Source organism: Orycteropus afer, unplaced genomic scaffold, assembly GCF_000298275.1.
Source record: "Orycteropus afer afer isolate SDZICR_OR568_19922 unplaced genomic scaffold, OryAfe1.0 scaffold00064, whole genome shotgun sequence".
NCBI lineage: Eukaryota > Metazoa > Chordata > Mammalia > Tubulidentata > Orycteropodidae > Orycteropus > Orycteropus afer.
Window position 1 is genome coordinate 8758851 of NW_006921651.1, and position 27323 is coordinate 8786173.

Below are 27323 nucleotides of genomic sequence, written 5' to 3' on the forward strand. Positions count from 1 at the left end.
CAATCCTACTTCCACAGTGATACTGCCTTGGAAACCCAAGGAGGGGTCGCTATGAGTCGGGGCCGACTCAACGGCAAACAACAACAACAGATATTATGGTAATGTCCTCTTGTTTGATTGACACTTTAGTCATTAAATAATGTCTTCCCTTGACTCTTATGATGGTTTGTGCCTTGAATCTATATTATCAGAAATTAATAATGCCACTTATGCTCTTTTTCATTTGCCATTGTGTTGAAACATGTTTTCTAGCCTCTGATTTTTTGCTTATTTTTGTGTTTGTGTCTAAGGTGTGTGTCTTGTAGACAGTGTGTCCATTCTGCTACTTTCTCTTGACTGGTAAATTTAATCCATTTACATTCATTATAATTATCAGTAGTTATGAATTTACTGCTGTTATTTTGCTGTGGGTTGTGTGTATGTGTGTGATTATTTCTTTGTCCAATATATTTTTCCATCCTGAGTTCATTTTATTTTTGTATTTTCTTATAATTTCCTTCATTGTTATTGTTGTATTGTTTGCTGATACTTCATGATTATCTTTTTTATTTGGTGAGAAGATTTATTAATTATTTTGAGGTTACCCTGTAATTTAAAGTTTAAAGCTGAAAACACACTATTCTAACTTGATATTATCTTGACTTCTCCATTTGGAAGTTCTGTAGCTACATCATTTATTCCATCTTTTTGCTTTGGAGTTATTTACAAATTGATATCTCTGGTTCCCTATTTTCAGTCATGTAAGTTTAGTTTATTTTTGACACTTTTTTATTTGGGCTGACTTTTGGATATTGTCACGTCTTAATTTCTAGTTGTTGTTTGCCATTGTTGGTTCTCTGTCCAAAGGACTCTCATTACCATTTCTGTAAGGCTGGTTTGGCTTTTACAAATTCCCTTAATTTCCGTTTACCTGAGAATATTTCACCATATTTGAGAGACAATTTTGATGGATATATCATTCATGGTTGGCATCTTCTTTCAGTGTATTATATATGTCATCCTACTGCCTTCATGCCTGAATGGTTTCTAGGAAAAAAAAAAAAAAAACTCAGAGCTCATTTTCTCCTTTGTAAATAAATTTTCATTTTTCCTAAGCTGCTTTCAGCATTCTTTGTCTTTGGTTTTAGTAAGCTTGATTACAATATGTTGCTAGTTTTCTTTTGGGGTCTCTCCTATTTTGGAACTGGTGGGGATGGCTGGGAAGTGGTGGCAGACTGCTTTTTGGAGGGCTGGAACTGGTAGGGAAGACCGGGAAGTGGGAGTGAAGCAGTTTGGAACAGCTAAGACAGATGAACTCGTCTGTCAGTTTGTCATCTTGTGGTGGCCTGTGTGTTGCTGTGAGGCAAGAGGCTGTGCCACCAGTGTTTCAAGGGCCAACAGGGTTTGCCATGGTGGACAGGTTTCAGCAAAGCTTCTAGCCTAAGAAAGACTCAGAAGAAGGAAGAAGTCATCCACTTTTCAAAGAATTGGCCAGTGAAAACCTTATGAATAGTGGTGAAACACTGTCTGATATATTACTGAAAAATAGCCCTGAAACATTTTCTGATATAGTGCCAGATGATGAGCACCTCAGGTCAGAAGGCACTCAAAATATGACTAGGAAAGAGCTGCCTCCTCAAAATAGAGCCAAAATTAATGATGTAGATGGAGTAAAGCCTTTGGGACCTCCTTTCACTGATGTGGCACAACTCAAGAAGAAACAGCTGCAAATATCCATTAATAATTAGGACATAGAATGTACAAATTATGAATCTAGGAAAATTGGAAGTTGTCAAAAAGAAATGGAATGCATGAAGATTGATATCCTAGGCATTAGTGAGCTGAAATGGACTGGTTTGGGCCATTTTGAATCAGACAACCATATGATATACTATGCCTGGAATGACAAATTGAAAAGGAATGGCATGGTATTCATCATCACAAAGCATGTTTCAAGATCTATTCTGAAGTACAATGCTGTCAGTGACAGGTTAATATCCATATGCCTGTGAGAAAGACCAGTTAATTTTACTATTATTCAAATTTACACACCAATCCCCAAAGCCAAAAACGAGGAAATTGAAAATTTTTACCAACTTCTGCAGTCTGAAACTGACCAAACATGCAATCAAGATGTATTAATTATCACTGGTGACTGGAATACAAAAGTCAGAAACAAAGAAGAATCACCAGTATTTGGAAAATATGGTCTTGGTGATAGAAATAATGCTGGAGATCACATGATAGAATTTTGCAAGACCAACAACTTTTTCATTGCAAATACCTTTTTTTTTAACAACACAAATGGTAGCTATACATGTGGACTTTACCAGATGGAATACACAGGAATCAGACCGACTACATCTGTGGCAAGAGGCAATGGAGAAGCTCAATATCTTCAGCCAAAACAAGGCCAGGACCTGATTGTGGAACAGACCATCAACTGCTCATATGCAAGTTCAACTTGAAGCTGAAGACAATTAAAACTACTACACGAGACCTTGATTTTATCCCTCCTGAATTTAGAGACCATCTAAAGAATATATTTGATGCATTGAACACCAGTGACCAAAAACCAAAAGAATTGTGGGATGACATCAAGAACATCATCCATGAAGAAAGCAAAAGGTCATTAAAAAGACAGGAAAGGAAGAAAAGACCAAAGTGGATGTCAGAGGAGACTCTGAAACATGCCCTAGAATGGAGAGTAGCTAAAGCAAATGGGGGAATTTACAGAATAAAAGAGCTGAACAGATGATTTCAAAGAACAGCTCGAGAAGACAAAACAATTATTATAATGAAATATGCCAGGAGTTGGAGTTGGAAAACCAAAAGGGAACAATACACTTGCCATTTCTCAAGCTGAAAGAATTGAAGAAAAGAATTAAGCCTCAAATTGCAATATTGAAAGATTCCATGGGCAATATGTTGAATGATGCAGGGAACATCAAAAGAAGATGGAGGGAATACACAGAGTCACTATACCAAAAAGAATGGGTAGATGATCATCCATTTCAGTAGGTGGCATATAATCAAGAACCAATGGTATTGAAGGAAGAAGTCAAAGCTGCACTGAAGGAATTGGCAAAAAACAAGGCTCCGGGAATTGACAGAATACCCACTGAGATGTTTCAACAAATGGATGCCATACTGGAGGCACTCACTTGGCTATGCCAAGAGATTTGGAAGAAAGCTACCTGGTCAACTGACTGGAAGAAATCCATTTGTACCCAATCCAAAGAAAGGTGATCCCACAGAATATGGAAATTGTAGAATAATATCATTAATATCACACACAAGTAAAATCTTACTGAAGATAATTTAAAAATGGTTGCAGCAGTGTATTGACAGAGAACTTCCAGAAATGCAAGCTGGATTCAGAAGTGAACTTGGAGAGAGGAATATCATAGCTGATGTCAGATGAATCTTGACTGAAAGGAAAGAATACCAGAAAGATGTTTACTTGTATTTTATTGACTATCCAAAGGTATTTAATTGTATGGATTATAACAAATTGTGGATAACATTGAGAAGAGTGGGAATTCGAGAACACTTAATTGTACTCATGAGAAACCTGAACATAGACCAGGAGCCTGTCATTCAAACAGAACAAGGGGATACTACATGGTTTAAAATCAGGAAGGGAGTGCTCCAGGGTTGTATCCCTTCACCATATTTATTCAACTTGTATGCTGAGTAAATAATCTGAGAAGCTGGACTATATGAAGAAGAATGTGGCATCAGGATTGGAGGAAGGCTTATTAACAACCTGTGATATGCAGACAACACAACAAAAGAAGGGAAGGCCCTCAATGAGATGGATAGACACAGTGGCTGCAGCGATGGGCTCAGGTATAGTAGGGATAGTGAGACTGGCACAGGACCAGCAGTGTTTCATTCTGTTGTACATAAGGTCACTGTGAGTTGGAGATGAATTGACAGCACATAACAACAACAACCTATTTGGGGTTCATTAAGCTTCTTGAATGCATATATTCTCATCTTTCATATTAGGGAAGTTTTCTTCCAACAAGTCTTTAGCAATTTTCTCAGTGCTTTTTTTTTGTCCCTTCCTGGTCCTGGTATGGAATGCTGATTACATGTTAAGTTATTCCTCTTGGTAGTGTCTAGTATAATTCTTAGGCTTTCTCTTCTTGTTGTTCTTTTTCCCTGATTGTTCCTCTAACAGATTACTAATAAGATATTTGTCTTCAATCTCACTAATTCTGTCTTCCATCAGTTGAGTTCTACTCTTATGTCCTTCCAATACATTATCTATTTCTGAAATTTTAGTATTAATGTTCTGGATTTCTATTTACTGTTTTTGTGTGGTTTCCAATTTTCAGTTTTTTTCATCAATTTGTTTGTGTGTGTCTATATATATTATGTGTGTGCTTTTTTCTTTAATTCATCTAGAGTTTGGTCTATTTTTCTTGACTTTTTTCTGTGGTTTCCTCAAACTTTCAACCAATTGAAGTTACCTAAATATAATTCTTTTGAATTCTTATCAGGTGTGCCAATAGCATTTCTTCCTCTGGAAGATTTTTTGGTCTTGTATTTTAGTCATTTGTTTGAGCCATCTTGCCTGTGTGTGTGTGTGTGTGTGTGTGTGTGATTTGAAGTTGTCTGTTGTCTATGAGACACTGTAATATTATTGAATACATTTATTTATTGTATTATAATTTGTTGCACTCTGATTTTTCATTTTGTTTTATTTCAATATAGCTGGGAAACAAGGGAGGCATGTTACTGTGGTCACTAGTTTAGCAGCACTAAGATGCTCACCCTCTGTCTCTGGCTGGATTTGGTAGTGGGTGGAAGTATAGGTGCAAGTCTCTGATCACTGAACATGCAGAACAGCTGAAGACAGGTTAGATGGGTATTGTCCACTGTCTGTTGTCAAACCAGTGGTGCTGGAGTGGGTGGTGGCACTCACCCAGTGGGTAGGGTGGCAGGTGTGGTGGGTATGCCTGGATAGGGTCACTGGCTCTCAACTGCTGAGGGAAAATAGAAAGAAAGAAAAAAGGGGGGAAAAAAGGTGGGGGAAGAGGAGTAAAAAAGAAAAATAAAAAAGCAAAGGTGGGAAAGATGACAGATCTTAGAAGAAAAACAAACAAGCAACAACAACAAAATTGCAGAACAAGACTGGTGTAAGTGCTAGCCATCAAACACAGCTATAATGGAAATACAGCACTCACCCAGTGGGAACACACACTGCTCAGTATGGAGGGTCAGGGGCAACACTTCTTAATGTGGAAATGGTGAGGGGTGAGACACTTGTTCAATCTGATCAATAAAAAGAAAAAAAGACAGGAGTAAGAGGAAGAAAAAGAAAAAAATAATGGGACAGAAGAGGAAAGAACTGAGAAAGAAGGAAAGAAGAAAAAAAAACTGGTGCAAGTGTAAGCCACCAAACACAGCTGCAGTAAGAATGTGGAGCTCATGCTAAGAGAGTGTACACCACCATCCATGTAGAGGCAGGCTAGGTGCTGTTGATTGCAGAATGGGGGTGGGTACCCACTCCCCAGGATAAAAAAAAAAAGGAAGAGGGGTGAAAAGGAAGAAAGGAGAGAAGAGGAAAACAAGAGGGAGAAGAAGAAAGAACTAAGAGGAAGGGAAAAGGGAAAAAAAAAAAAAAAAAAGCAGCACAGCACTGGCAGAAGTGCCAGCCACCAGATATGGCTGCATAGGAACATAGTACATGCTCTGCAGGAGCATGAGTCTCTGACCAGGGAGGGGCAGAGGCAGGCACTGCTAACCACGTGGGCAGCAGGGAGATATGCTCCCACTCTTTGGAATCAAAAAAAAAAAAAAAAGGAAAAGGGCCAGGGAAGAGGGAGGGAAAAGAAGAAAAGAAAATGGTACAGGGGAAGCACTAAGCAGAAAGGTGGCGGGGGGGGGGGGGCAGTGACACAGCACTGGCAGTGGGGAGAGTTTGACTAGCTGCCAAATGGGTGAGGGTGGGAGGACCATGCCTCTGGTCACCAGGAGGTTGGACCAGATAAGGGAGGAGGTCCCACCTCTCTGGTAACCCATTCATCGACGTGGGTGCTGATGCAGTCCTCTCCAAGTAGAGCTGGTTATCTGGTTCCTGCTCTAATTGGAATGATCCATACTGAAGGCTATAGTCTTTGATCCTCATCAGTAAATGCTTCAAGCAAGCCAATAAGATGAGCTAAATGAAACAAGAAAAGATTGCAAGGAACCTGAAATTATAATGATAATTAAAATACTCATTGGTTGTAGTAAATGACAGAAATAATCCTAGAGAAAACAGATCTGGCAATGTGGAACACAAACTTAAGACACTTTCTTAAAAATGGAAAAACAAAAAGATTAATGAATTGTAATATTAAAAAATACTGAAATGTTTTGTGCTATATATCATGATGTGGTAGTATGTGATAAAGGTGGGCTCAGTGGTAAATGTATAGGTTATTCACTATATAGTGCTACAACACCCAGTAAATCATTTAGAAAATGAGAAAGTTAGTAAAACAAAACAACTATTTGCCATTGAGTCAATCCCAACTCATGGCAATCCTGGAAATGTGCTCTATAGAGTTTCAATTAGTTGTCATCTCGGTTCTACTCTGAAACACATGGGGTCACCATGAGTCACGTTCAACTTGATGGCAACAGTTCTGGATTTTGATTTTTAACCTTTCAGAAGTAGATCTCCAGGTCTTTCTTCCAAGGTGATCTCTGGTGGGATTCAAGCCACCAACCTTTCAGTCATTAGCCAAGTGTTTAACCATTTGTGCCACCCATTTTCCAATGAATTAAAAGATTACATTTAAAATGATAACATAGAAGAAATATAACTGAAGATTTCCCTGATCCTTGTGCAAGAAAAGACATTCTAAGAGTGAACGAAAAGAGAAATGAAAGAAAAAGATTGATATATATTTGTACAAAATTTTTTAAATTGTCAATATTAAAAAAATAATTAAAAAGTGATAAATAGGCCTATGAGGTGAATAACAACACCAGAGAGGTACACACCCTTAGAACAATCACCCATAGAGATTAAAAGGGGAGACTTTTCCCAGGGAGAAAGCTCAGAAGTCAGGAATAGATAGGAAGAAGGACTAAGGGAAATGGAAACCACAGGGAAGAGTGTTGTTACATTTGTGGGCATTGCAATCAATGTCACAAAACAAAATGTATATAAACGGTTGAATGGAAAACCAATTTGCTCTGTAAATTTTCACCCAAATCACAATCAAAAGTGTTTTTTTTTAAGAAAAGTAATAAATGATCTGGAAACAATTAGTCCAAGGATAAGATGGACCACAAGGACTTCAGCCTTCACAACTCCGAGACCAGAAGAACTAGAGGGTGCCCCACTACCAATGCTAACTGCTCAGAAAGGAATTAAAACTGGAGATCCTGGATAGAGTGGGAGGAAAAATGTGAAACAAAATTAAAAAACACAAAAATGACCAGAATTACTGGTTGGATAGAGACTGGTGGAACCCCCGAAGCTATGGCCCTGGGTTACCCTTCTGGCCTAGAAGAAGAAAGAAAAGTGATAAATGGCAAAATACAAACTTGGACAGAATATTTTTGCCATATACATTCCAAAGGATTCTTCCTACTAATACCAAGATACGTTACAAATCAGTAAGAAAATGTTGAATATCCCATAAGAAATAAGGGTGACTGGGATAGTTACTTCACAAAATAATAATCAATAAAAACATAGAAATTGTTATCAAATTGTAAAGCAAATTAAACCAATGAGGTATTTTTCACCTATATGATTGACAATGATTACATATTTACATTATTTAAAATATTGTTGTTGTTGTTTGGCTCTGACTCTCGGCAACTCCACGTGCAACAGAATGAAACGTTGCTGGCCCAACATCTTCACCATGGCTGCTAGTGTGCTTTTGTCCATCGCAGCCATTGTGTGTCTTGAGTGTCCTCTAACCTGGGGGATGTATCTTCCAGTACTGTATCAGACAATATTCTCTTGTGATCCATAAGATATTCATTGGCTAATATTTGAAAGTACATCATCAGCCCTTTCTTCCTAGTCTGTGTTAGTCTGGAAGCTCCACTAACCCGTCCATCATGCATTACTCTGCTAGTATTTGAAATACCAGTGGCACAGTTTCTAACATCATAGCAACACATAAGCAACCAGAGTACAGCAAGCTGTCAGATAGGTGATGGCTTTAAATATCAAGAGACCATATTTTACAGCCATCCTTAGCTCACTTAAAACTAATTGTGGTAAATGGTTGGGCAAGGCTTAGAGCCCACTACTCAGACCAAATTTGGAGCTATTCTGGTGGCAAAAGAGTTTTGAGATTTTCTTCTGATGTATGTAGTTAATCAGACACTTTTAAGCAGTTGCTGTTATAGACGACCACATAAGAAAAACCAAATATCATTAGGAGGCTTCTATCTGCAACAGAGAATACTGAAAAGATATGGTGGATATCTTTAAGACTCTGAATAATATGCACTGAATAGAACGTTCACTGAATTCACCAGAGTAGGCACGGAGGCAGATTTTGGGACATACAAGACAAATTGGGAAGTTCTGTTGCACGTAGTGAGTTATAAATACTGAATATTATTTATATAAATTATGAAAACTAATAGGTAATAAGACCTTACATAATACAAATGAAAATTTTTATATTAGTATTAAATACAAATATAAAATATAATGGCAAATACAATAAAATGAAGATGGTGGTGGACAGGCTTTCGTTAATTTTTATTGATATATGGGTTTCAGGCTGGGTAATTCTTGATCAGTTACAAATGGGCCCCGGAATGGTTAAAAGCTTCATATTCCTTTTAGTTTAGAATTATTCTTTTTAGTTTAGAATTATTGAGGATGACCAAGAATCAGCACTATGGTTTGCAAACATTTTTCTCTTTGCATTTCTGGATCTGAAATTGAGGACTCTGGAATGCTGCCTGGGAAAGCTTCATTTCCCTCTCACCACGCTAGTAGTCTTCAGTGACAGCATTTGGAAAATGGCATTTTTGGAAAGTCATACTGGTGACAATCCCAAGGATTGGAAATCTGCCATTCCACAAATAAACAGAAAGCATAAACCAGTATGGAAAGTAAAGTTGTAAGAAAATAAAGTTCAGAATTTAAGGCCCAGATTGGTGGTTATTTCCTGGGTGAAAACCTTCCGTTCATTCGTTTACATTCTGCTCTGGGTCTGCATCACTTGGCATTTCCCCATTTAGTCAGTTGAAATCGTCACTTTAGACGGCACTTGCTTCACTATCAACCCACACTTCGGGTGACCATGCCTACATGGTTAGGGTCTCATTGGAGTGACCATGCTTGCACGGTTGGGGTGTCAAGGGTTACGATCCACTACTCTGTGGAAGAGGTGGTTTCTGGCTCACTTCTTGTGTTTATTCAGAACACCTGAAGGTGTACTCCCCCCCTGACTCTCTGCCTCTGTGTTCTCCTCAGGACTACTGGCTGTCTCTCCTTTACAAGCGCCTGATTGGCCCCAAAGTCTTGGCCGTGCACGTGGCTGGGCTCCAGCGGAAGCCACGCCCAGGCCGAGTGATCCGTGACAAACTAAGGATTTATGCTCACTGCACAAACCACCACAAGTAAGTCTTAACAGAGATGGCGCAGGACAACTACTTCCCAGGTGCTTTTGGGACTCTGGGCCCCTTTTAGAATCTATGGATTTTGGGACCTTTCAAAACTTATCACTTGTCGGTCAATAATCTTCCTTTAGTAGAAAAACTGCCTTTGGAATTACTGTACCTGCTCTTTGCTGGGTCTCAAAGCGTCTCTGAGAAACAGCCTTTTCTTCAAGCAAACCCCTCTTCACATACTTACAGGATTTATTCATAAAAGGTTTGCTTACTTATTCATCCACCAAATTTTTATTTAGCATTTTCTCTTTGCCAGTTGATGCCAGTAATGCCCACGAGACTTTTTTGTGTGCCTAATGGCATAGTGCCTAAGGCATCTGACTGCTAACCAGAAAGCTGGCGGTTCAAACCCACCAGCCACTCCTCGGAAGGCTGGAAAATCTACTTCTATAGTGATACCGCCTCTGAAACCCAAAGAGGGGTCACTATGAGTCGGATCCGACTCAACTGCAGTGGGTTTAGTTTTGTAAAACCTGCACCAAGGTGAGACCTAGTACTCATCTGATCCACCAGCAGAGCTTGAGGCTATAGGTCTGCATTTCTGAGTCTAAGACCTAAACTCGTCCTAGCTCAGTGTATTTCAAGCTGGGGTCCCCAGAACTAAAGAAGGACTCAAAGGTAGTGAGGCGAGCTTAAGAACCATTTTCAGCATTTTAAAAATCTTTTCACCCCTTTTAGGATATAAGACACTTACTGAAATCTGGTTTACCTTTATTTTGGGCTGCACTTAAAACGCAATGTGGTAATGTCTTTTTTATCTGAAGTATTTGTTATAGTTACACTTGTCTTTAAAGCAAAGAGAAAATTGATTTCAGTAAACAAAGTTTGGCAGATACAATATTTTAAAACATGAGGACCATAAAGTAAAACTTTTAAACTGGGTCTAAAGCAAAGCCCATTAGACCAAATACGGCTTTCTTACCTCACTTCCTGTTGAAGCGGGTAGAGTAGGCAGCCACCGAAAAGACAAGTCTTTCTCTTAATGCTGAGAAAAATCTCAGGGGGAGGAAAGGGCCAGCAAGAGCCTCCAACCGGGCCTTCATTCCACCCCGGCCCATCAGGGGCTGATCAAGGAGAGTGGATGGCACCAAGAGCCCTGAGTGGTCAGGTTACAGCAGACGCTCCTTCTCCTTCCTTGATGAGAGAGGAGCCGAGCCAATTAATTTATCATGATAAGATTTTTCAAAGAATCACTCTGAGCAAAGGGGGGCCAGGGGCCAGTTGTCTTGTCTGTAGATACAAGTACCTATTGTGGATGAAGGGTCCCTGGTTTGGGCAGAGGCCAAAAGGTTTTCAACATCCCTTTTGCTCAGCAGGAAGTTCAGTGCAATACCTGACAGCAAGTGACTGCTTTGTGGCCTTGGCCTGGAGTTATCTGATCACCACACAAGGAAACATTGTTCCTTGTCTCTGCCCAGCCTCGAGGTAACCACCCAAAAAGTGGACCCCAGTCTCAAGAGACAAAAATTATTCTTGGCCCCTTCTGTCCTTGTTGGAAAAGCCCATCAGTCTGTGGCTTTTCTACTACTAGTCTGAGAGCCTAGCGAAAAAACGTCAGTTGCCATGGGCTTAACGGGACTTGGGTGTCCTCCCAGAGGACATAGTCTCATTCAAATTTCACCCTAATGCTCTTCAACATTCTTATGGGAAGTTGTCACTGATATTCTGAGTATATCATGAACTCAGGGCTAGTGTTTCCTTCATTTTTGTATTCTTGGTGTCTAATATGGTGAGTGGCATCAGGAAGGTCTCGGTAAATGGTTGATAAATGAATGAATGCAGATATGGGACATCAGGAGGTTACTGCTGACTTATAGTTGTAGCTCTCTTCCCCTTTGATTTTATGATGTCAGCCAGAAGCAAGTTGTGTGGGGAAGTGATTCAGAGCTCTGCCACTCCCTAGCTTGAAATCTCAAAAAGTTACTAAAATGATTTGGATTGAGGATTTTTCTCTCTACACCATCAGCTCCCCTGTGCTTTCTATGGCTAGTCATTCCAGAACTGTTCTGGGGAAACAGTGTCACTGTGCTTCTGCCAGTGTCAGCCTCTTTCTCCCATTAAAAAAAGAAAGAAAAGACTTTGTTAATCCATTGCACACTTGATCCTAATAGTAATAATAGGGGAAAAGGTCTTTTTGTTCCTACTAGACCAAAGAAGAGTTGATGCTTTTGAGTTGTGGTGTTGGTGAAGAATACTCAAAGTACCATGGACTGCCAGAACTAACAAGTCTGTCCTGGAGGAAATGCAGCTGGAATGCTTCTTGGAAGTGAGAATAGCCAGACTTCATCTCACCTACTCTGGTCATGTTATCAGAAGGGACCATTCCCTGGAGAAGGATATCATGCTTGGAAAAGTGGAGGGTCAGTGAAAAAGGGGAAGGTCCTCAACAAGATGGATCGAAACAGTGGCTGCAATGATGGACTCAGGCATAGCAAGGATTGTGAGGCTGGCGCAGGACCAGGCAGTGTTTCATTCTGTTGTACATGGGGTCACTATGAATCAGAGCCGACTCGACGGTGCCTAACAACAACAACAGATCCAAAGGAGTTCTGGTGGTGCAGTGCCTAAGGCATTTGACTGCTAACCAGAAGGTTGGCGGTTCAAACCCACAAGCTACTCCATGGAAGGAAGATGGGGCAATCTACTTCCATAAAGATTTACTGCCTCGGAAACCCAATGGAGGTCGCGATGAGTTGAAATTGACTCGATGGCAGTGAGGGTTTTTTTTTTTTTCCCCCAGACTCAAAAATAGAGTCCATGATGAGCTGACAGACATGACAAGTCTCCTCCATGTCAGCAGGTAGCAGGTGCTGCCAGGTACATAGGTACAAGAATGGAAGAATCTCTTCTTTCTCTGGAAGCCAGGTGTCCTGTATGTGCCCCTACAACTATCATAATGAAACACTATTGATTGATTAGTTTATTTGTGGCCAGGGAGGTCAAGGACTTGTGCAGAATGGGCCTGTTGGTTTCACACTATTCAACTTTCACCAATACTCAAAAAATATATATCCTTGGTCAAAACAAGGATTGGGTGAGAAAGTATAAACTTACTAATGAAACAATGCAAAGACAGTGTCTATGAAACAAGAACAACTCCTTTACTCTAGTATATATTGACTACTTGCTATTTGGCAATCATTGTGCCAGATATTTACATTTATATTTTCTTATTGAATTCTGAAGGTTCTATAATGTCACCCCTATGTGCTCTGGTAGCGTAGTACCTAAGGTACTTGACTGCTAACCAGAAGGCTGGAGGTTCAAACCCACTAGCCACTCCTCAGAAGGAAGATGGGGCAATCAACTTCCATAGTCCTGTTGCTTCGGAAACCCAAGGAGGGATCACTATGAGTAGGTCTGACTCCACCGCACTTAACATCAACAACGTATGTAAATAACAGCTTTAATGATGCAAAATACTTCACAAATGGAAAGAACCTTAGAGATCATTTGGCCCATGTCCTATTCAACCGGGAATCCCCTCCCTCTCCTTGAATACCTCACTGCCTCTCAGGGCCACCTCTTGCACTGTGGGTCATGGCTGAATCAGTAGAGAGATTTCTCATGATTTATTTTGGAGAAAAAAATGTATATTCATCCTCATGCCAGCAGGTACGTGCTGCTTTCTGTTCTAGAGTTAGCAGATTAGGGAAATGGCAGTTCTCACCCTAGATCTTCTTGTTTGGAGAACAAACAACTTTTGTCTGGGAAATCTTTTTATAAACCATTCTTCTGAGACAGTATATGTTCCTGGGGAGGAGCTGAGACCCTTAGCCAAGTTTAGAACCAATGGGAACCTGCTGGATGTTGAAGCAAAATTGAGCCTTTTGGGGTTCAAGTTCGTTTATTATTGGCAAAACAAGACTTCCTGTTTTTCAGAAGAAGTTTTTTTTAAATACTCATAAAAAAGGTTCCTGAGGCTTCTTGGACATCAAATAGCTCTTACAAAACAATATTTTGATGAGTTAAGTGTAAATGAATCAGAAACATGTGGATTAAATTTCCTTTAAAATACACAGGGGCTTTGAAATTAAGGAGAAAAAAAAATGCTTGGCAAAACACGGCCTCTTACCGAACCCAAAAACTTTGAATTAGATTTGGAGACAATGGACCAACCCAGTTTTCAAACACATTGACTTTCACTAGGAACAGCCATGGACTCCAATACATCGTCCTCCCCTCCACTTCCCAGGTTTTCAGCTTCATCAGAGGCATTTCTAGAATAGTGACTGTTTTCTATCCGGAAGTCAAGATGCACCTCCCCAAGTGACATCTCCCACTTCTTACACCCAAGCTGTTCCAACTCCAAGCCCCTTTCCCTGACTCAATTCCTCCTCTTTCTCCTACAGCAACAAAGAGAAGATGTCAGGCAGGAAAAGAATAGCTAGCAGAGATGAACTCCAGATTCATGGATTCTCTGCTGGTGAAAAAAGTCTCACTGTACATGAGATATGGAGCAAAATAGCTGTTCTACCTAGATACCTTCTCCCCAGAAAGATGCATTCACTAAGATAAACCTTCTTGACAGAAGGTCAGCATTTGCCTGTAGGCCAAGCCTTCATATCCCAAGTTCTTATGAAATAAATACTCCTCCAAGATTATTTTTCTGTGGGTAGAAAATTTACATTCTTTAGGAGTTTGGATTCTCAACACAGGATGTTCAAGTTGGTAGTGCACTCCCCAGCCAAGAAGCCTATGCTTAATTGTCTGTCTATCAGCCAAGGCAGGGAGACGTGTGTCTCAGCAGGCTTCCATGCCAATTCCTACCTGAGGAGGCTGTGTGAGAGCCTCCGCCTACTGGTCTCTGGGCTGGCTTTTGGTACCGGGTTGTCTCCCTCAGGGGAACTACTTAAATGGGAATCAGACCGCGGCTGAACAGCCTGAAAAGACAGCTTTCCCTGAAGCAACACTGTGACTTCAAGTCCCCTTCCCACCCACCACTTCCCCACATCCCACCCATCTCTTCTACAGTCTCCAAGGGCTCATTTTGCCCCAGCTCTGCAGAGCAGAAATTTGTAAATGCAAGCACATGGCTCTCTCTTCCTCCACTGCTGGAGTTTGAGAGGGTTGTTGATGGTACTTAGCAAAAGGGTTTACTACAGTCTAGCAAAATGAGTACCCACCCATACTTCCTTTTGCTCATACTATGAAGCCCAGAGTACCTGTCATTAATGTAGTCTTCCTCAATTTTGCATACAGCTAAGCTAAGCTTCAAGCCCACCACTGGAATATAGTTGGTGTTCTATAGTGATGATAAATGCTGACATAGGCTACCCACACCTGTCTTCAGAGCTTTGATGGCACAGTATGCTCAAGTAAACTGTCATTCTCTTCTGACGTAATGCATTTGGTTGATAAATCTAGTTCACATACTGTAAGAAATTGGGAGAGAGGGACTAAAGGAGGAGGGAGTGGGTAGGAGAGTCATTTCATAATTTAGCAGAACATAAATGCAGGTGTCCAAAAGGCCTTCAACACAGTCATGGGGCCACCTATAGAGGCAGTAAAAATCATCTGACGCACAGCCGGCAGGTCCTACTCGGGGAGTCCTTCTCATTTCTCTCGGCAAGATGGTTCCCAGATCTAACTTAGCTACCAAATAACACCAAAATATTTAAATATCGATTTCTAAGCCACATCCCAAATCTATTGAATCTAAATCTTCAGGGATGAATCTTGGAAACAATCATTGAAAAAAAAAAAAAAATCCCAAATTATAATATCAACCTGCCCTTGGTCACTCAACTCTTAATTAGCTCTTTTAGAAGCAGAGATGAGTGACCCTGAGGCTGAGGGATGCTGTTTCTGCTGAGGAATGATGTTTCCCTCTAGGCAAAGTTGCCTTAGAGTTTCTCAGAACTCCTCCTTTGAAGGCGGAGCTGGGTCATTTTTTGTTTCCTCTCATTAACCCATCCAGATGAGGCCCTAAGGGACCCTTAGAAACAGTCTTTTTCCTAGAGACAATATATGCTGATATACGCTGTGCTGAATTCAGATACGTGCTGAAAGGCTCTTGCCTGTAAGTATATAGAGCTCTCAGCCTTCTGAACATCCTGTGCTGGTTAAAAAAATCCCAAAATGGTGAACAGTTTCATAATCTTGTTGTTGTTGTTGTTGTTACGTGCCGTGCCGTCGAGTCGGACCTGACTCATAGCGACCTCTCCTTGGGTTTCCGAGGCAGTATCACTACAGAAGTAGATTGCCCAGTCTTCCTTCCGAGGAGTGGCTGGTAGGTTTGAACTGCCAGCCTTCTGGTTAGCAGTCAAGTGCCTTAGGCACGACACCACCAGAGCTCCTTTCACAATCTTAGGGTGGGCAAAATATCAAAAGCATAAATGCAAAAGATCAATAAATTTGATTACATACAAAAATGTTTACCTTTTATACATCAGCATACAATGCAAACAAACTGAAATGATCAAAGAAAACTGGGCGAAATTTTACAACATACATGCAAAGGATGTTTAATGTTTAATGAATAGTTTTTACAAATCAGTAGAAAAATGGGCAAAGGACATGAACAGGCAGTTCATGAAAGGAGAAATAACAATGACAGACAAATGAAAAAACACAGAACCTCAGTATGAATTAAAAAGTACAAATTAACACAACACTAAAATCCCCTTTTCACCTCTCAAGTTGACAAAGGTATTTTAAAGGTTTAACATCTATTGTTGGTATGAGGAAATGGGTGCTCTCATACACAGCTGATGGGGCAAATGAGTGCAAACTTTCTGGAAAATGAATACCAATGTATCAAAATGTGTGTGATAGGATAGGTGAGGTTATGCCATGAGAAGAAAGGACTCCCCAAGCCTCTCAATAAGGAAACTGGTTTCTCATTCTCAATACTACTATAGCTCTGCATCATTTTTATTCCAAGACCCAGCTCAATAGACAACCTCTATCAACAACAGTAGCAGTCTTGTGCCAGAAGGCAAAGAGATTTTGGAAAACATGGGTTGGCTCTGTAAAGTTTCTTCTCAGAGGCTTTAGCATGTCCACATATATTTCCTTGGCCAAAGCAAGTTATGTGATCACTTTTGGGTTCAACTGAGCAGGGATATAAAAATCTTCCCACAGGAATGGGCACCATTGGGAATGAGGAAGAAAATTTGGTGAGGAATCATATAATTTGCATTCCCTTTGACCTAATGAAAGTTGCATTCCCTTTGACCTGATGATTCCAACTTCTAGGACTTTATCCACCAGAAATAATCATGATGCACAAAAAAGCCATGTCAATGAAGTCCTTCATCACTAATTTATAATCATAAAACACTGAAAGCAATGTAAGTTTCTAAAAGTAGATGATTAGTTAAATAAATGATGTTACACTTCTGTGATTGAAGAATGTAACGTTCTTCTACAAGTAGAAGAATATATAATAGCGTGGGAACATGTTTAAGATATTCATTAAGTGAAAAAAGCTGTGTGAGCAGTGTGATCCCAATTATATAAAAACTGAATAATATACATGTATGTGTCAAAGTCTCCATAAATATTTGTTGAATTCATAAATTAAAAAATACTGGAAGGATGTCTACCAAAATGTCATCAGTATCTAATTATCAAGATACTAGAATTATGGGGAGTTTTCTTTTACTTCTTTGTGTTTCTGTCTGTTTTTCCTTTTTTCTAATCAGCATGGTTTATTTACTTCCACACTGGGAAGAGAATATATAGTTTGTTTTCTATAATCATTTCAATAAATTTAAACGAAAAGAATGTGGTGGGAAGTGGGTATCTGCTTCGCAAGAAACCACAATAATAAAGCCTTTCAGTCTTTGAAGGTCTACAGTAGCCAAGAACCATAGAATAAGTGCTGTTTTCTGGGGTGATCTTGTTTCACACAATCAGCCTGTAAATTATTTGGGAGTATCTAACTGATCGTTTTGTTTCTGTCTTTTCTCTTCTCTCTTACTCTCTCTCTTTGGATCTCAGCCACAATTATGTTCGTGGATCCATTACACTTTTTATCATCAATCTGCACCGTTCAAGAAAGAAAATCAAACTGGCTGGAACTCTCAGGGACAAGCTTGTGCACCAGTATCTGCTGCAGCCCTATGGACAGGAGGGCCTCAAGTCCAAGTAAGTGCTGACGCAGAAATAGTTTCAAGAGCAAGTACAGTAGAAGCTGAGGGGCATGAAGCTGGATTCATCCCTGTGCAGGAGACACCAGAGTTGCTACTGATTCACTCAGGGACTCAGTGGGAAGTAGGACCAGCGATGGTCTGGTGTCAGGAAGCTGCTAATTCCCTTTGGGACCTTGGTTAGTCCTTCCCTATCTCTAGACTCAGATTCCTTGATTAAAAAGTTAGCTTGTGGACCACAGGGGCACTCTTGGTATTTAGGCAAGACAGTTCGTTATTCAGGAATATTTGGCACATTTCAAGATATTTAGCTCCTGGTCACTAAATGCCATTAATACACCCTAGTCATTGTGACAACTATTTAAAAAAAAAAAAAAAAAAAACCTTACTGCCATGAGTCCATTCTGACTCATAGCAGTCCCCTTTGGGTTTTCAAGGTGGTAAATCTTTACAGAAGTAGATTGCCCAGTCTTCCTTCAGCGGAGTGGCTGGTGAATTTGAACCACAGCACCTAAGGCACTTGACTACTAACCAGAAGGCTGGAGGTTCAAACGCACCAGCCACTCCTCGGAGGGAAGGTTGGGCAATCTACGTCCATAGTGATACTGCCTTGGAAACCCAAGGAGGGGTCGCTGTGAGTCAGATTTGACTTGATGGCACATAACAACAACCACCACCACCTCTGGTTAGCAGTTGAACGCCTTAGGTGCTATACCACCAGAACTTTCCATCCATAACATTCTATAATGCTATGACTCCCTGTGTTACCATTTATGAACCCAGCAAAGCTTAAAGGAAGAAACACAACTAAGGGTCAGTAATTCAGGGATCAAGAGTCAATTCTGCCCATAACTATATAACTCTGGGCACATCACTTTTCTGGATCTCAGTTTCTTCATCTGATCATTAGAAGAGAAGTTATGTTCTGGGATCTCTATGGTGCCTCCAAACTCTATAAACATTATGATTCTGTGTTACTCCCTACATCCCTCAATCTATTACAGATAGCACTGATCCTACCAGCAGAAAGCAGCTCTAGGCCATGGTGAGACGGGCCTGGTCAAGGACAGGGCCACCCCAGCTCCCCGACCAAGGCCTCCCAGAAACGGGATGGGATGCTTTACAGACTGGGGGCGTTCCCATTCCATTTTTAATGTTTACCAAGTTTAACAAAGCTGTAAACTTGGAGCAGGTGGCTTCCACTCCCACAGCTGCCCACAAGTATTTGCACTCTAATTGTTCGCTGTTTCACTGCAACCTTGGTGGCTTGCATTTGGCTTCCAACTGTATGTGCAATGGGAACAAAATACAGTCTGGAAAGTCACTTATTGAATCTCTTTAGCCCACCCTAGGTCTGCACTTTCAGTCTTGGTTCAAATACTGGCTCTTTTTTCTGGCTATAAGTACATTGCTTCTACTTTTCCTTCCTCCCCCCCCCCCCCCCCCCCGATCCTATTTATATTAGCAAGAGTCACTTAAGTGTTTTACACCCTCTGTCTCTCCATTTTCCAGTGATCTTCACTGGTGTGCTGCATTCCTAGCCCTCAATCTAGGCAGGAGACCTGTCCTTCCTACACCTGTCCTTCAGAGTGAATGAAGGGACTTTCACCACATATGTCAATTATATTATCCTATACCTCATCTTGTCACCGTATCGATGAGAACTTGTTAGGGCTTGGTTAAGAATATAGGACAGGGACAAGGACAAAAAGGATTTTAGTCCACAGGGGTTCTGAAGAGGATTTGGTAACAACCACTGAGATTAAATAAGGGATCCTACCCACTGCCATTGACTCAATTCCAATTCATGGCAACACTAGAGGACAGACTAGAACTGACCCATAGCCTTTTCAAGGCTGTAAATCTTTCCAGAAGCCAGCTGCCTCGTCTTTCTCCCATGGAATGGATGGCAAGTTTGAACGGCTGACCTTTTGGTTAGCAGCCAAATGCTTTAACCACTGCATAAATAAATAAATATACAAACACACACATATGATTTTACACTGTGGTGAATTGCTTGATGTGGCCCTTCTAGCCATTGTCCTCCATTCAGTGATGTATTGTAAATCCTATTATCCATGCCTGTTTGGGGTGGTGTGGTAGTTAAGATCAGGTGTGAACTTGGCTGGGCAGCTGATAGTAGTCATTCCTTATAATGACTGGCAATCGGCTCTGTGGTTGGATTTGCCTTGAGCAACTGACTAGCTGCTGATTGTTAAAGCCATCCACTTGTGTTATTTCCGTTGGAGCAACACAGATGGAATATATCTTGAATCTTGAGTCCTGCCCTGCTGGAGGATATAACTCAAATCACCACCCTTAGCTTTCTTGAGGGTATACCTACAAATCTCCTGCAAAGGTTTGCCCTCCTTTTGCTCCGGTTCTGTTTTGGCTCATCCTCATCTCACCCCTGGATTTGGGACAGCAGCCGTCATCTGACCTGCTGATCAAGGTTCATCAAACCCTGAGAATTGGGAGGATCCTCCAGACCTACTCACAGACCTGGGACATGCCAGCCTGCCAGCCTCCACCAGTACTATGTGAGACAATCCCTTGGGTGTCTGAGTTCTGTGAGGCATTACAGCAAAATACAGAACCATAAGATGGGGGAGATTACTAGGAGGAGAAAGAGGAGGAGTTAATGTCTGAAATGATGGAGTGGCATGGTAGTTTGGACATTTGGGACATCTCTAACCTCCGCCTCGTGGGGACCAGCCTTGTGCTGATCTTTCTAAGATAAATTGTTCATTGTTGTTGTTGTTATGTGGCGTTGAGTCGGACCCGACTCATAGTGACCCTTCCTTGGGTTTCCAAGGTGGTTATCACTATGGAAGTAGATTGTCCAACCTTCCTTCCAAGGAATGACTGGTGGGTTTGAACCGCCAGCCTTCTGGTTAGCAGTCAAGTGCCTTAGGCACTATGCTACCAGAGCTCTGAGAAATTGTTCAAGCATACACATATTGTATTAGAGTTTTGGATTGGAAGTCCATAGAATTGGATTCTAGCCTAATCCTACCACTAATTCACTATGTGCCTTTGGGCCCTTCCTCACTTCTCTGAGTCTGTTCCTGTCCTATAAACCACTGCAAATCTAACTCCTCTTCCATTCTCTGACCTGTGCTGCACCATCATGGACTCTGTCAAGTATACACTCAGTGCAGCATCCAGTGCTCTGCTCGGTAACTGCTAAATAAAAGCAAGAGCCTGCAGTGATTCTGGATGGGGGTCTCCCAGGAAGGGTGTGGTTTGGGTGCAACAGACTGTGCAAAAAAGGACGAAAGAAAATGCCAGGAAGTGATTTCATCCTCTGATGTCACTTTCTCTCTTTTATACGCCTCTGGGGCCAGAACCATGTTCTGGGTCTGCCTGTTGCTGCTGTAAGCTAAGACTTTATTAGCTCTGAAGAGGGATGGAAAGCTCTGGAAGCAATGGTTCCTGTCTGAAGGAACCAGGAAGAGGATGCAGAGCAAGTCATTATACCTCCAGGCCACCCGTTGGGCATTTTGATCAGGGAGTCTCAGGAATAGAGATGCTAGCACTTTTTTGATTGGTTGAGAACACGGGAAAATTTTCATTCTCTTAGAATCACCATCAGAGCCGGGAAGATTTAAAATCTCTAAAAGGGTATCTCTGTACCTCAGAGATACCATGTGAACTCAGGGTTAAGGTATGTCAGGTATCGTACAGTATCCAGGAAGGTTCCTGTTCCCATTTTAGTGAGTGATGCCATCATAAGGTCTACTACTTGAGTCTCATATAAGAGATTATTCCAGGAACCCAACAAAAAGTGGTGCTCTATACCTTATAAGAAAGTAAATAACAAAGTTTTAGAAACTGCGATGTGTCCAAGAGAAGGGCATTCTGGGTCTGGAATACCTGTTCTTTACAGAATGACTAAAGGAAATGGGGAGGTTTAGTTCATGGGAGAGAAGGAAGGAAAGTTAGGAGGACTTCCTCAGACATGCAAAGGCCTGCCAGGTGGAAGAAAACAGCTTTGGCCTAGACTACTCCAAAATGACAGAAAACCAGGGAGTAGAATTTAAAATACAGAGATTTCACCTTAAAACAACCTCATTTTCCAAAGACTGCCTTTTCTGATCAAGGGCAAGACAGGCTTTCTTCCAATGTTGCCTAATAATAGAGGGCAAGTGCTGCCTCAAAAGTGCTACAAGATTCTCACTCAGTGGGAAGTTGAGGTAAAAGATCATGGTTTTCCATCTTATTATTTTCTTCTATTCCTCTTTCCCCCCACTCCTAATTCTCTCTTGGAGCTTATGGGCTCTATGGTCACCAGAAAAGTAGGCTTTCAAGCCACTAAAAGGCCACATACAAAGAGTCTATGCTAGAAGAAGTGGCAGTAACAACTGGCTAGTTTTTTCCAAGGACGTCGCCAGCTGTTGCCCTTCTCCTGTCATGTTTCCTGGTTTCTCTCTTTCTGGATGAAGGTTGTCCCATTCATGTCCAAGGCAATCGTTCTCATCATTCCAATGAGTCAAAAGAGGAGAGCACCTTTGAGGCAGCTCCACTATCTCCTAAGGAAAAAAAATCTGCCCAATGTCTCATGTGATCACAAATCAATAAACACTGTCCTCCGATGGAAACAGTTCTGCTTGAGACATAGATATCTTCAATGCCCATCAACAAACAGAAAAGCAACAGGAATTGGACCAAATGATTCAACTTACATCCAAAAGCAAGAGGACTCACTTTTTCAGGGAAAAGTCAAATCTAGAACAAGTGCTTGGTTAAATCCCAGTCTTCTTCCCTCTGTGTCCTGTTCAATTCCATTTGGAGGAAAAGCAATCCAAAAATTAGAAAAGAAGGAAATCTCTTTCATCATGTTGGCTGTTCTATTCTGACTCATTGACCTGAGGGAATCAGCCAATGCTGAAAATCCTGGGACTGATATAGCCAGGTGATCTGAGAATCCTGGGACTGATACAGCCAGGCGATCTGGTTCATTCCCCTGCCCTTAGGCTGTGGCTAAGCCAGCTGGACGCAGAGATGCCCTGTGTTTACAGACCTCTGGGCAAGGAGTAGCCACAATCTCAATACTGTCTCAGACACTTAATTTTATAAGAATACTGGAGCCCACTGTACCTGCTGCTAAGACGTTATACATAATAAAGAGTTTTAATGGCCATTAGCTCCTTTAACCTTTTGAATAGCACTGTGAAGCAAGTAGTACAAATTCCTGCCTCCCTCCCATTTTAGAATTAAAGAAACTGAGTCAAGCATTAACTGACTTAATTAAAAACCACACAACTTATTCAAGAGCTAGAAAGTACCTTAGTATTCAGCTTTCCAGACTCCTAATCTAGTGTACTTTTTTTTTTAACATTACGCTACCCCAACTATTATTATAAAATGATAATTACACATTGACAAATATACTGTATGGATAACTATATTATATTGTTAGGGCTCATTTCATCTTGGGCTTTTTGTATGAAGAAGACAACTGAAGAGTATTAGGTTACCCAGCGTACTCTTGACTTTAGCCTAACTCATCCTAATCCCACTCACATTTCTTCACAAATCTTAATTACAAACCCTTCTTTAAAGTTCTTCTCTGAGTTACTTCTAAGATGCTCTGTCACTCAGTCACAGACTGAGCAAATTTCATTTTCAACAAAATTGGGGAATAACTTATGTGCTTCTAAAAATATATATATTATTAATAAATACCAGGAATAATTGTAAATTGGTTTACTTTTATGTCTGTAAAATCAATCTCAATATATTCTATACTGACCCCATACACAGAGGCACAACCAGCTCCCCTACAACTTATGGATCCCACCCAAAGATTCTGACAGAGGAGACTGCCAAAGAAATGGCAAATATATTTCTTCATCCATTCAGCAAATTTTATTGAGATCCACTTTGTACCATACATAACTCGGTCCTTTCCAGCAATCTAACCTGCGGTGGCAATTAATCTGGCTAAACTTTTAAGAGAATTATGATCTTATAACTTTAAGAACTAAGGGATTCTGTAACAGACGAACTATGAAAAACTCTGGATGTGAAATGCAATGTGAAGCTTTAGATCTGAGCGTCCCTTGATCTTTACCTCCTAATGGCAATCTGTGTCATCACCTGGCCTTCAAGATCTGTTTAATGTGGGCTGTTTGGAGGTGGTGATGGGGATTCTAAGGTCCTTGCCCTCCAAAACCTCATTTCTAATCTTAGAAACTTCCGTAGTGATACTGCCTCGGAAACCCAAGGAGGGGTCACTATGAGTCGGGGCCGACTGGATGGCAAACAACAACAACAATCTTAGAAACAGACAACCAGCAGGAAGCAGCCTGTGGGTGTACCCTCGGAGAGGGGCAGAGCAGCTCTCCTTTGGGGTTGAGAAGTTCCGTAATAAATGTTTAAATTTCATCTCTTCATGAGCCCCTCCTGTAGTGCTTGTGAGCTTCGCTGAAAGGATCTCAAGGCTCCTATCAACCAAGAATCTTATTGCTGACTCTGTAAAGAAATGAACACTTTTTCCCCCACATACCACTCAGTTTTTCCATCTCTCTGGAATAGAACTTTTGCTTTGATTTCACCCTCATTAAATCCTATATCAAAGAAAAATACTGGCATCTAACTGCATGCCTTCAGAGAGGTGTCATTTGATGTTAGCCAAACAGAATGGTTCTGAAAATTCTCAAGTAACCCCCAGGTGCTAAGACTTTAAAACTATCTTCATGTCCCTGTTGGAACAGACTGCATTATGATACTTCATCTTCAGATCCAGAGCTTGGCAAGTGTCAAAAGTCCTGAGGATCTAACTGGTCACCACCCAACCCACTGCAGTCTCCCTCTACTGATAACCAGAAGCACATCTAGTTTCTGGACATGATCAGATCTTGTAAAAGGAGCTTTGGGAAAACTTTTAAGAATTCTATACCAAAACTTCTTATGCACATGTTCAAACACAAAATCTGAAGACCTGTTTTCTGTGACCATAGGGCCATTATTCCATTTATCCCGGCATACTGAGGACATCTAAGTGTTTAAATTCTCTACTGTTAGTATTATTTGGTACCTGGATTGTTTTAAACTTTGGTCAATCACATGTACTCCCTGCACGTTTCCATTACCTTCATTTTCTGAGGTCACTTAGTTTCTTCTTAAAATAAACAACTCCACTGCAGTTATTAAAAGGTGACTTCAGAGAGGAAAAATTTGTAAAGATCCTTACAGGTCAAGAAAACCTTTCAGCTTCTGTCTGATGGGACCATGAGTTGGCCTGCTCTGGGACTGGACAGTTCTGATTGTAGGAAAGATCCTCCTTATCTGATGCCAAAGGCTGTGTTCTTGCCATTTCTGCCCTTGCTTTAGAAAGTTTTTAAACAGAATAAATGTACCTTCTTCTTCATAACAGTTTTTAATGTGTCCCCTTAGAGTTCTAGTGTCTAAGCTAAACCATCTCTGTTCCTTTACCCATTCTATAAACAGCCCGATCTCCAGATTGTTCACCATACTGTTCATCTTGGAGTCTGTTGAGTTGCGTACAGGACTTTATCTCAAATGATTACTTGTTCAATTTTCTTACCTCACACAAGCTTGGTCAATGAGGTCTGAGGAGTAGGAAATATGAAGATTTTCTTATTACAGTTTACCTCACCAACACAGCAATAATATTTTTAAATCTTTGGAACCTAATAGTGAAAAACAGTATTTTTATTTTAATTTGTAACTTTGACTGTTAGTGGATATTTTTCTTATTATCCATTTTTTATGAATTTTCTATATCCTGTGCTCATTTATCTACTGAGAGGTTAGTGAGGGTTTTTTTTTTAATGATTTCTAAATTTCTCTACTTTAAGGAGATTTTCCCTTTGCTACTTACATGCTTTGAAAATATCTTCTCCAGTATTTTATTTGCTGTTTTTCCCAAGGATCTCATTTTTAGGATATTCTCTTAACATATAGATGTGTTCTCTCTTTAAATACTGTATTGATATTCCTGAAGTCTAAAAATATGCATCTTGACTTTCTCTTAGTTTCTTGTTTTATATTCATCTTTTTAATCCATCTGAACTTGCTTTGCTATATGGTGAGAGGTAAGAAACATTACTAGTTGCGACATTCAAGCTGAGAGTGCATGAGGGAACCTGTTTAGCCCATGCAAGTCTTCAGGTGCTGGTTGTTACATGTCAGGGGAAAAGAAAAATAAGAAAAATGTAGCTTTATTTTTTCTTTCAAAAAGCAAGGCTTCGTACGAAGTCCCCTTTTACCTGGAGCAAAAGGCCCTGCTGGTACAGATATAGCCACATCACCCTCAGCCCTTTGAAAGGCCACTCAGGCCCATAGAAGGACAGACAGGTGGCAGAAGTTTGAGGCACTAAATGGCAAGAAAGGTTCCTGGGGCTCAAGAGCTTTGTGGGCTAACTCAGTCAGCAGGCAAATAGTCCTTAATCTAAACAGCAGTGTTCACATTAGTGTTCCAAGGAGCAAAGTCTGAAATAGATGCTGCAGAAAGTAGGAATAGGACATTTATAAACATAATATGCTTCTATATATTTCTGTTCCTACTTCTGCAGCATCTATGCCTAATGCACTTGACTACTAACCAGAAGGCTGGCGGTTCAAACCCACCAGCACTCCTCAGAAGGAAGACGGGGCAATCTACTTCTGTAGAGACACTGCCTTGGAAACGAGTTGAAGCAACTCGACAGCAATGAGTTTGGTTTTTGGTTTATATTTATAAAAGTACTTTTACTTAAGGTTCTAAGGACTAGAAAAGAAGAAAAAGAAGTAATTATGTAGAAAAATTAACTTTACAAATCTTCAGTTAATGCAAAGTTATTCACTAAAACTAAAGGAGTTTGGATTCTTTTAACACTTTCGCTAATTTGGAGAATGTTGTGGCTCATAAAGAGAGAGTAGTTATAACCAATGTATTTAGTGGTATTTGAGTGAACAGTTATATATTTGAGAAAATGGGAGATGCTACTGAGTGATAATATCCCCTTAGTTCTTTCCTGAAGAAAGCTTGGACCATTCTTTGTGGGGAGCTATTTGTGAGAGAAATCTAAATGACTGTAAAGAACTTGCCCTTCAAGAAAGAAAAAAGTTTTTCTCTTCAGTGTTAAACAAAGAAAGTCCATTATCAGTGTGACTGTGTCATCTCATTTAGTTCTTAATTCATCCCATAAACTGCTGCACATCTTCCCTGGTACCTAATGAGGGGCATTTTCATCTCACCAGTGTGCAAGCTGTCGTTGTTATGTGCTGTCGAGTAGGACCTGACTCACAGCGACCCCTCCTTGGGTTTCCGAGGCAGTATCACTACAGAAGTAGCTTGCCCAACCTTCCTTCTGAGGAGTAGTAGCTGGTGGGTTTGAACCACCAACCTTCTGGTTAGCAGTCAAGTGCCTTAGGCATTACAGTACCAGAGCTCCCAATGTACAAGCTGGGGGGGGGGATATGCAGCAGTTCTGTTAAAATAGCGAAAATACTTCAGTCTACTCAACAAACAAGTTGACCTTCAAAAGCTCACATCTTCCTTTTAGATTAAAAAAAAAAAACTGTGGCCTTATGACAGGGTACTCAAAAAGAGTGAGAAAAGCTCTTTTTATTGCAAATAAA

General features: G+C 40.6%; 1 protein-coding gene across 1 annotated transcript in view; it reads left to right on the forward strand.

Annotated features, from left to right (window-relative positions):
* Positions 1 to 27323, forward strand: part of HPSE2 (heparanase 2 (inactive)) — a 967353-nt gene that overhangs the window by 921875 nt on the left and 18155 nt on the right. The window contains 2 exon segments of the mRNA XM_007940039.2: positions 9440 to 9585; positions 17584 to 17730. Coding sequence (XP_007938230.2) covers positions 9440 to 9585; positions 17584 to 17730 — 293 coding nt within the window.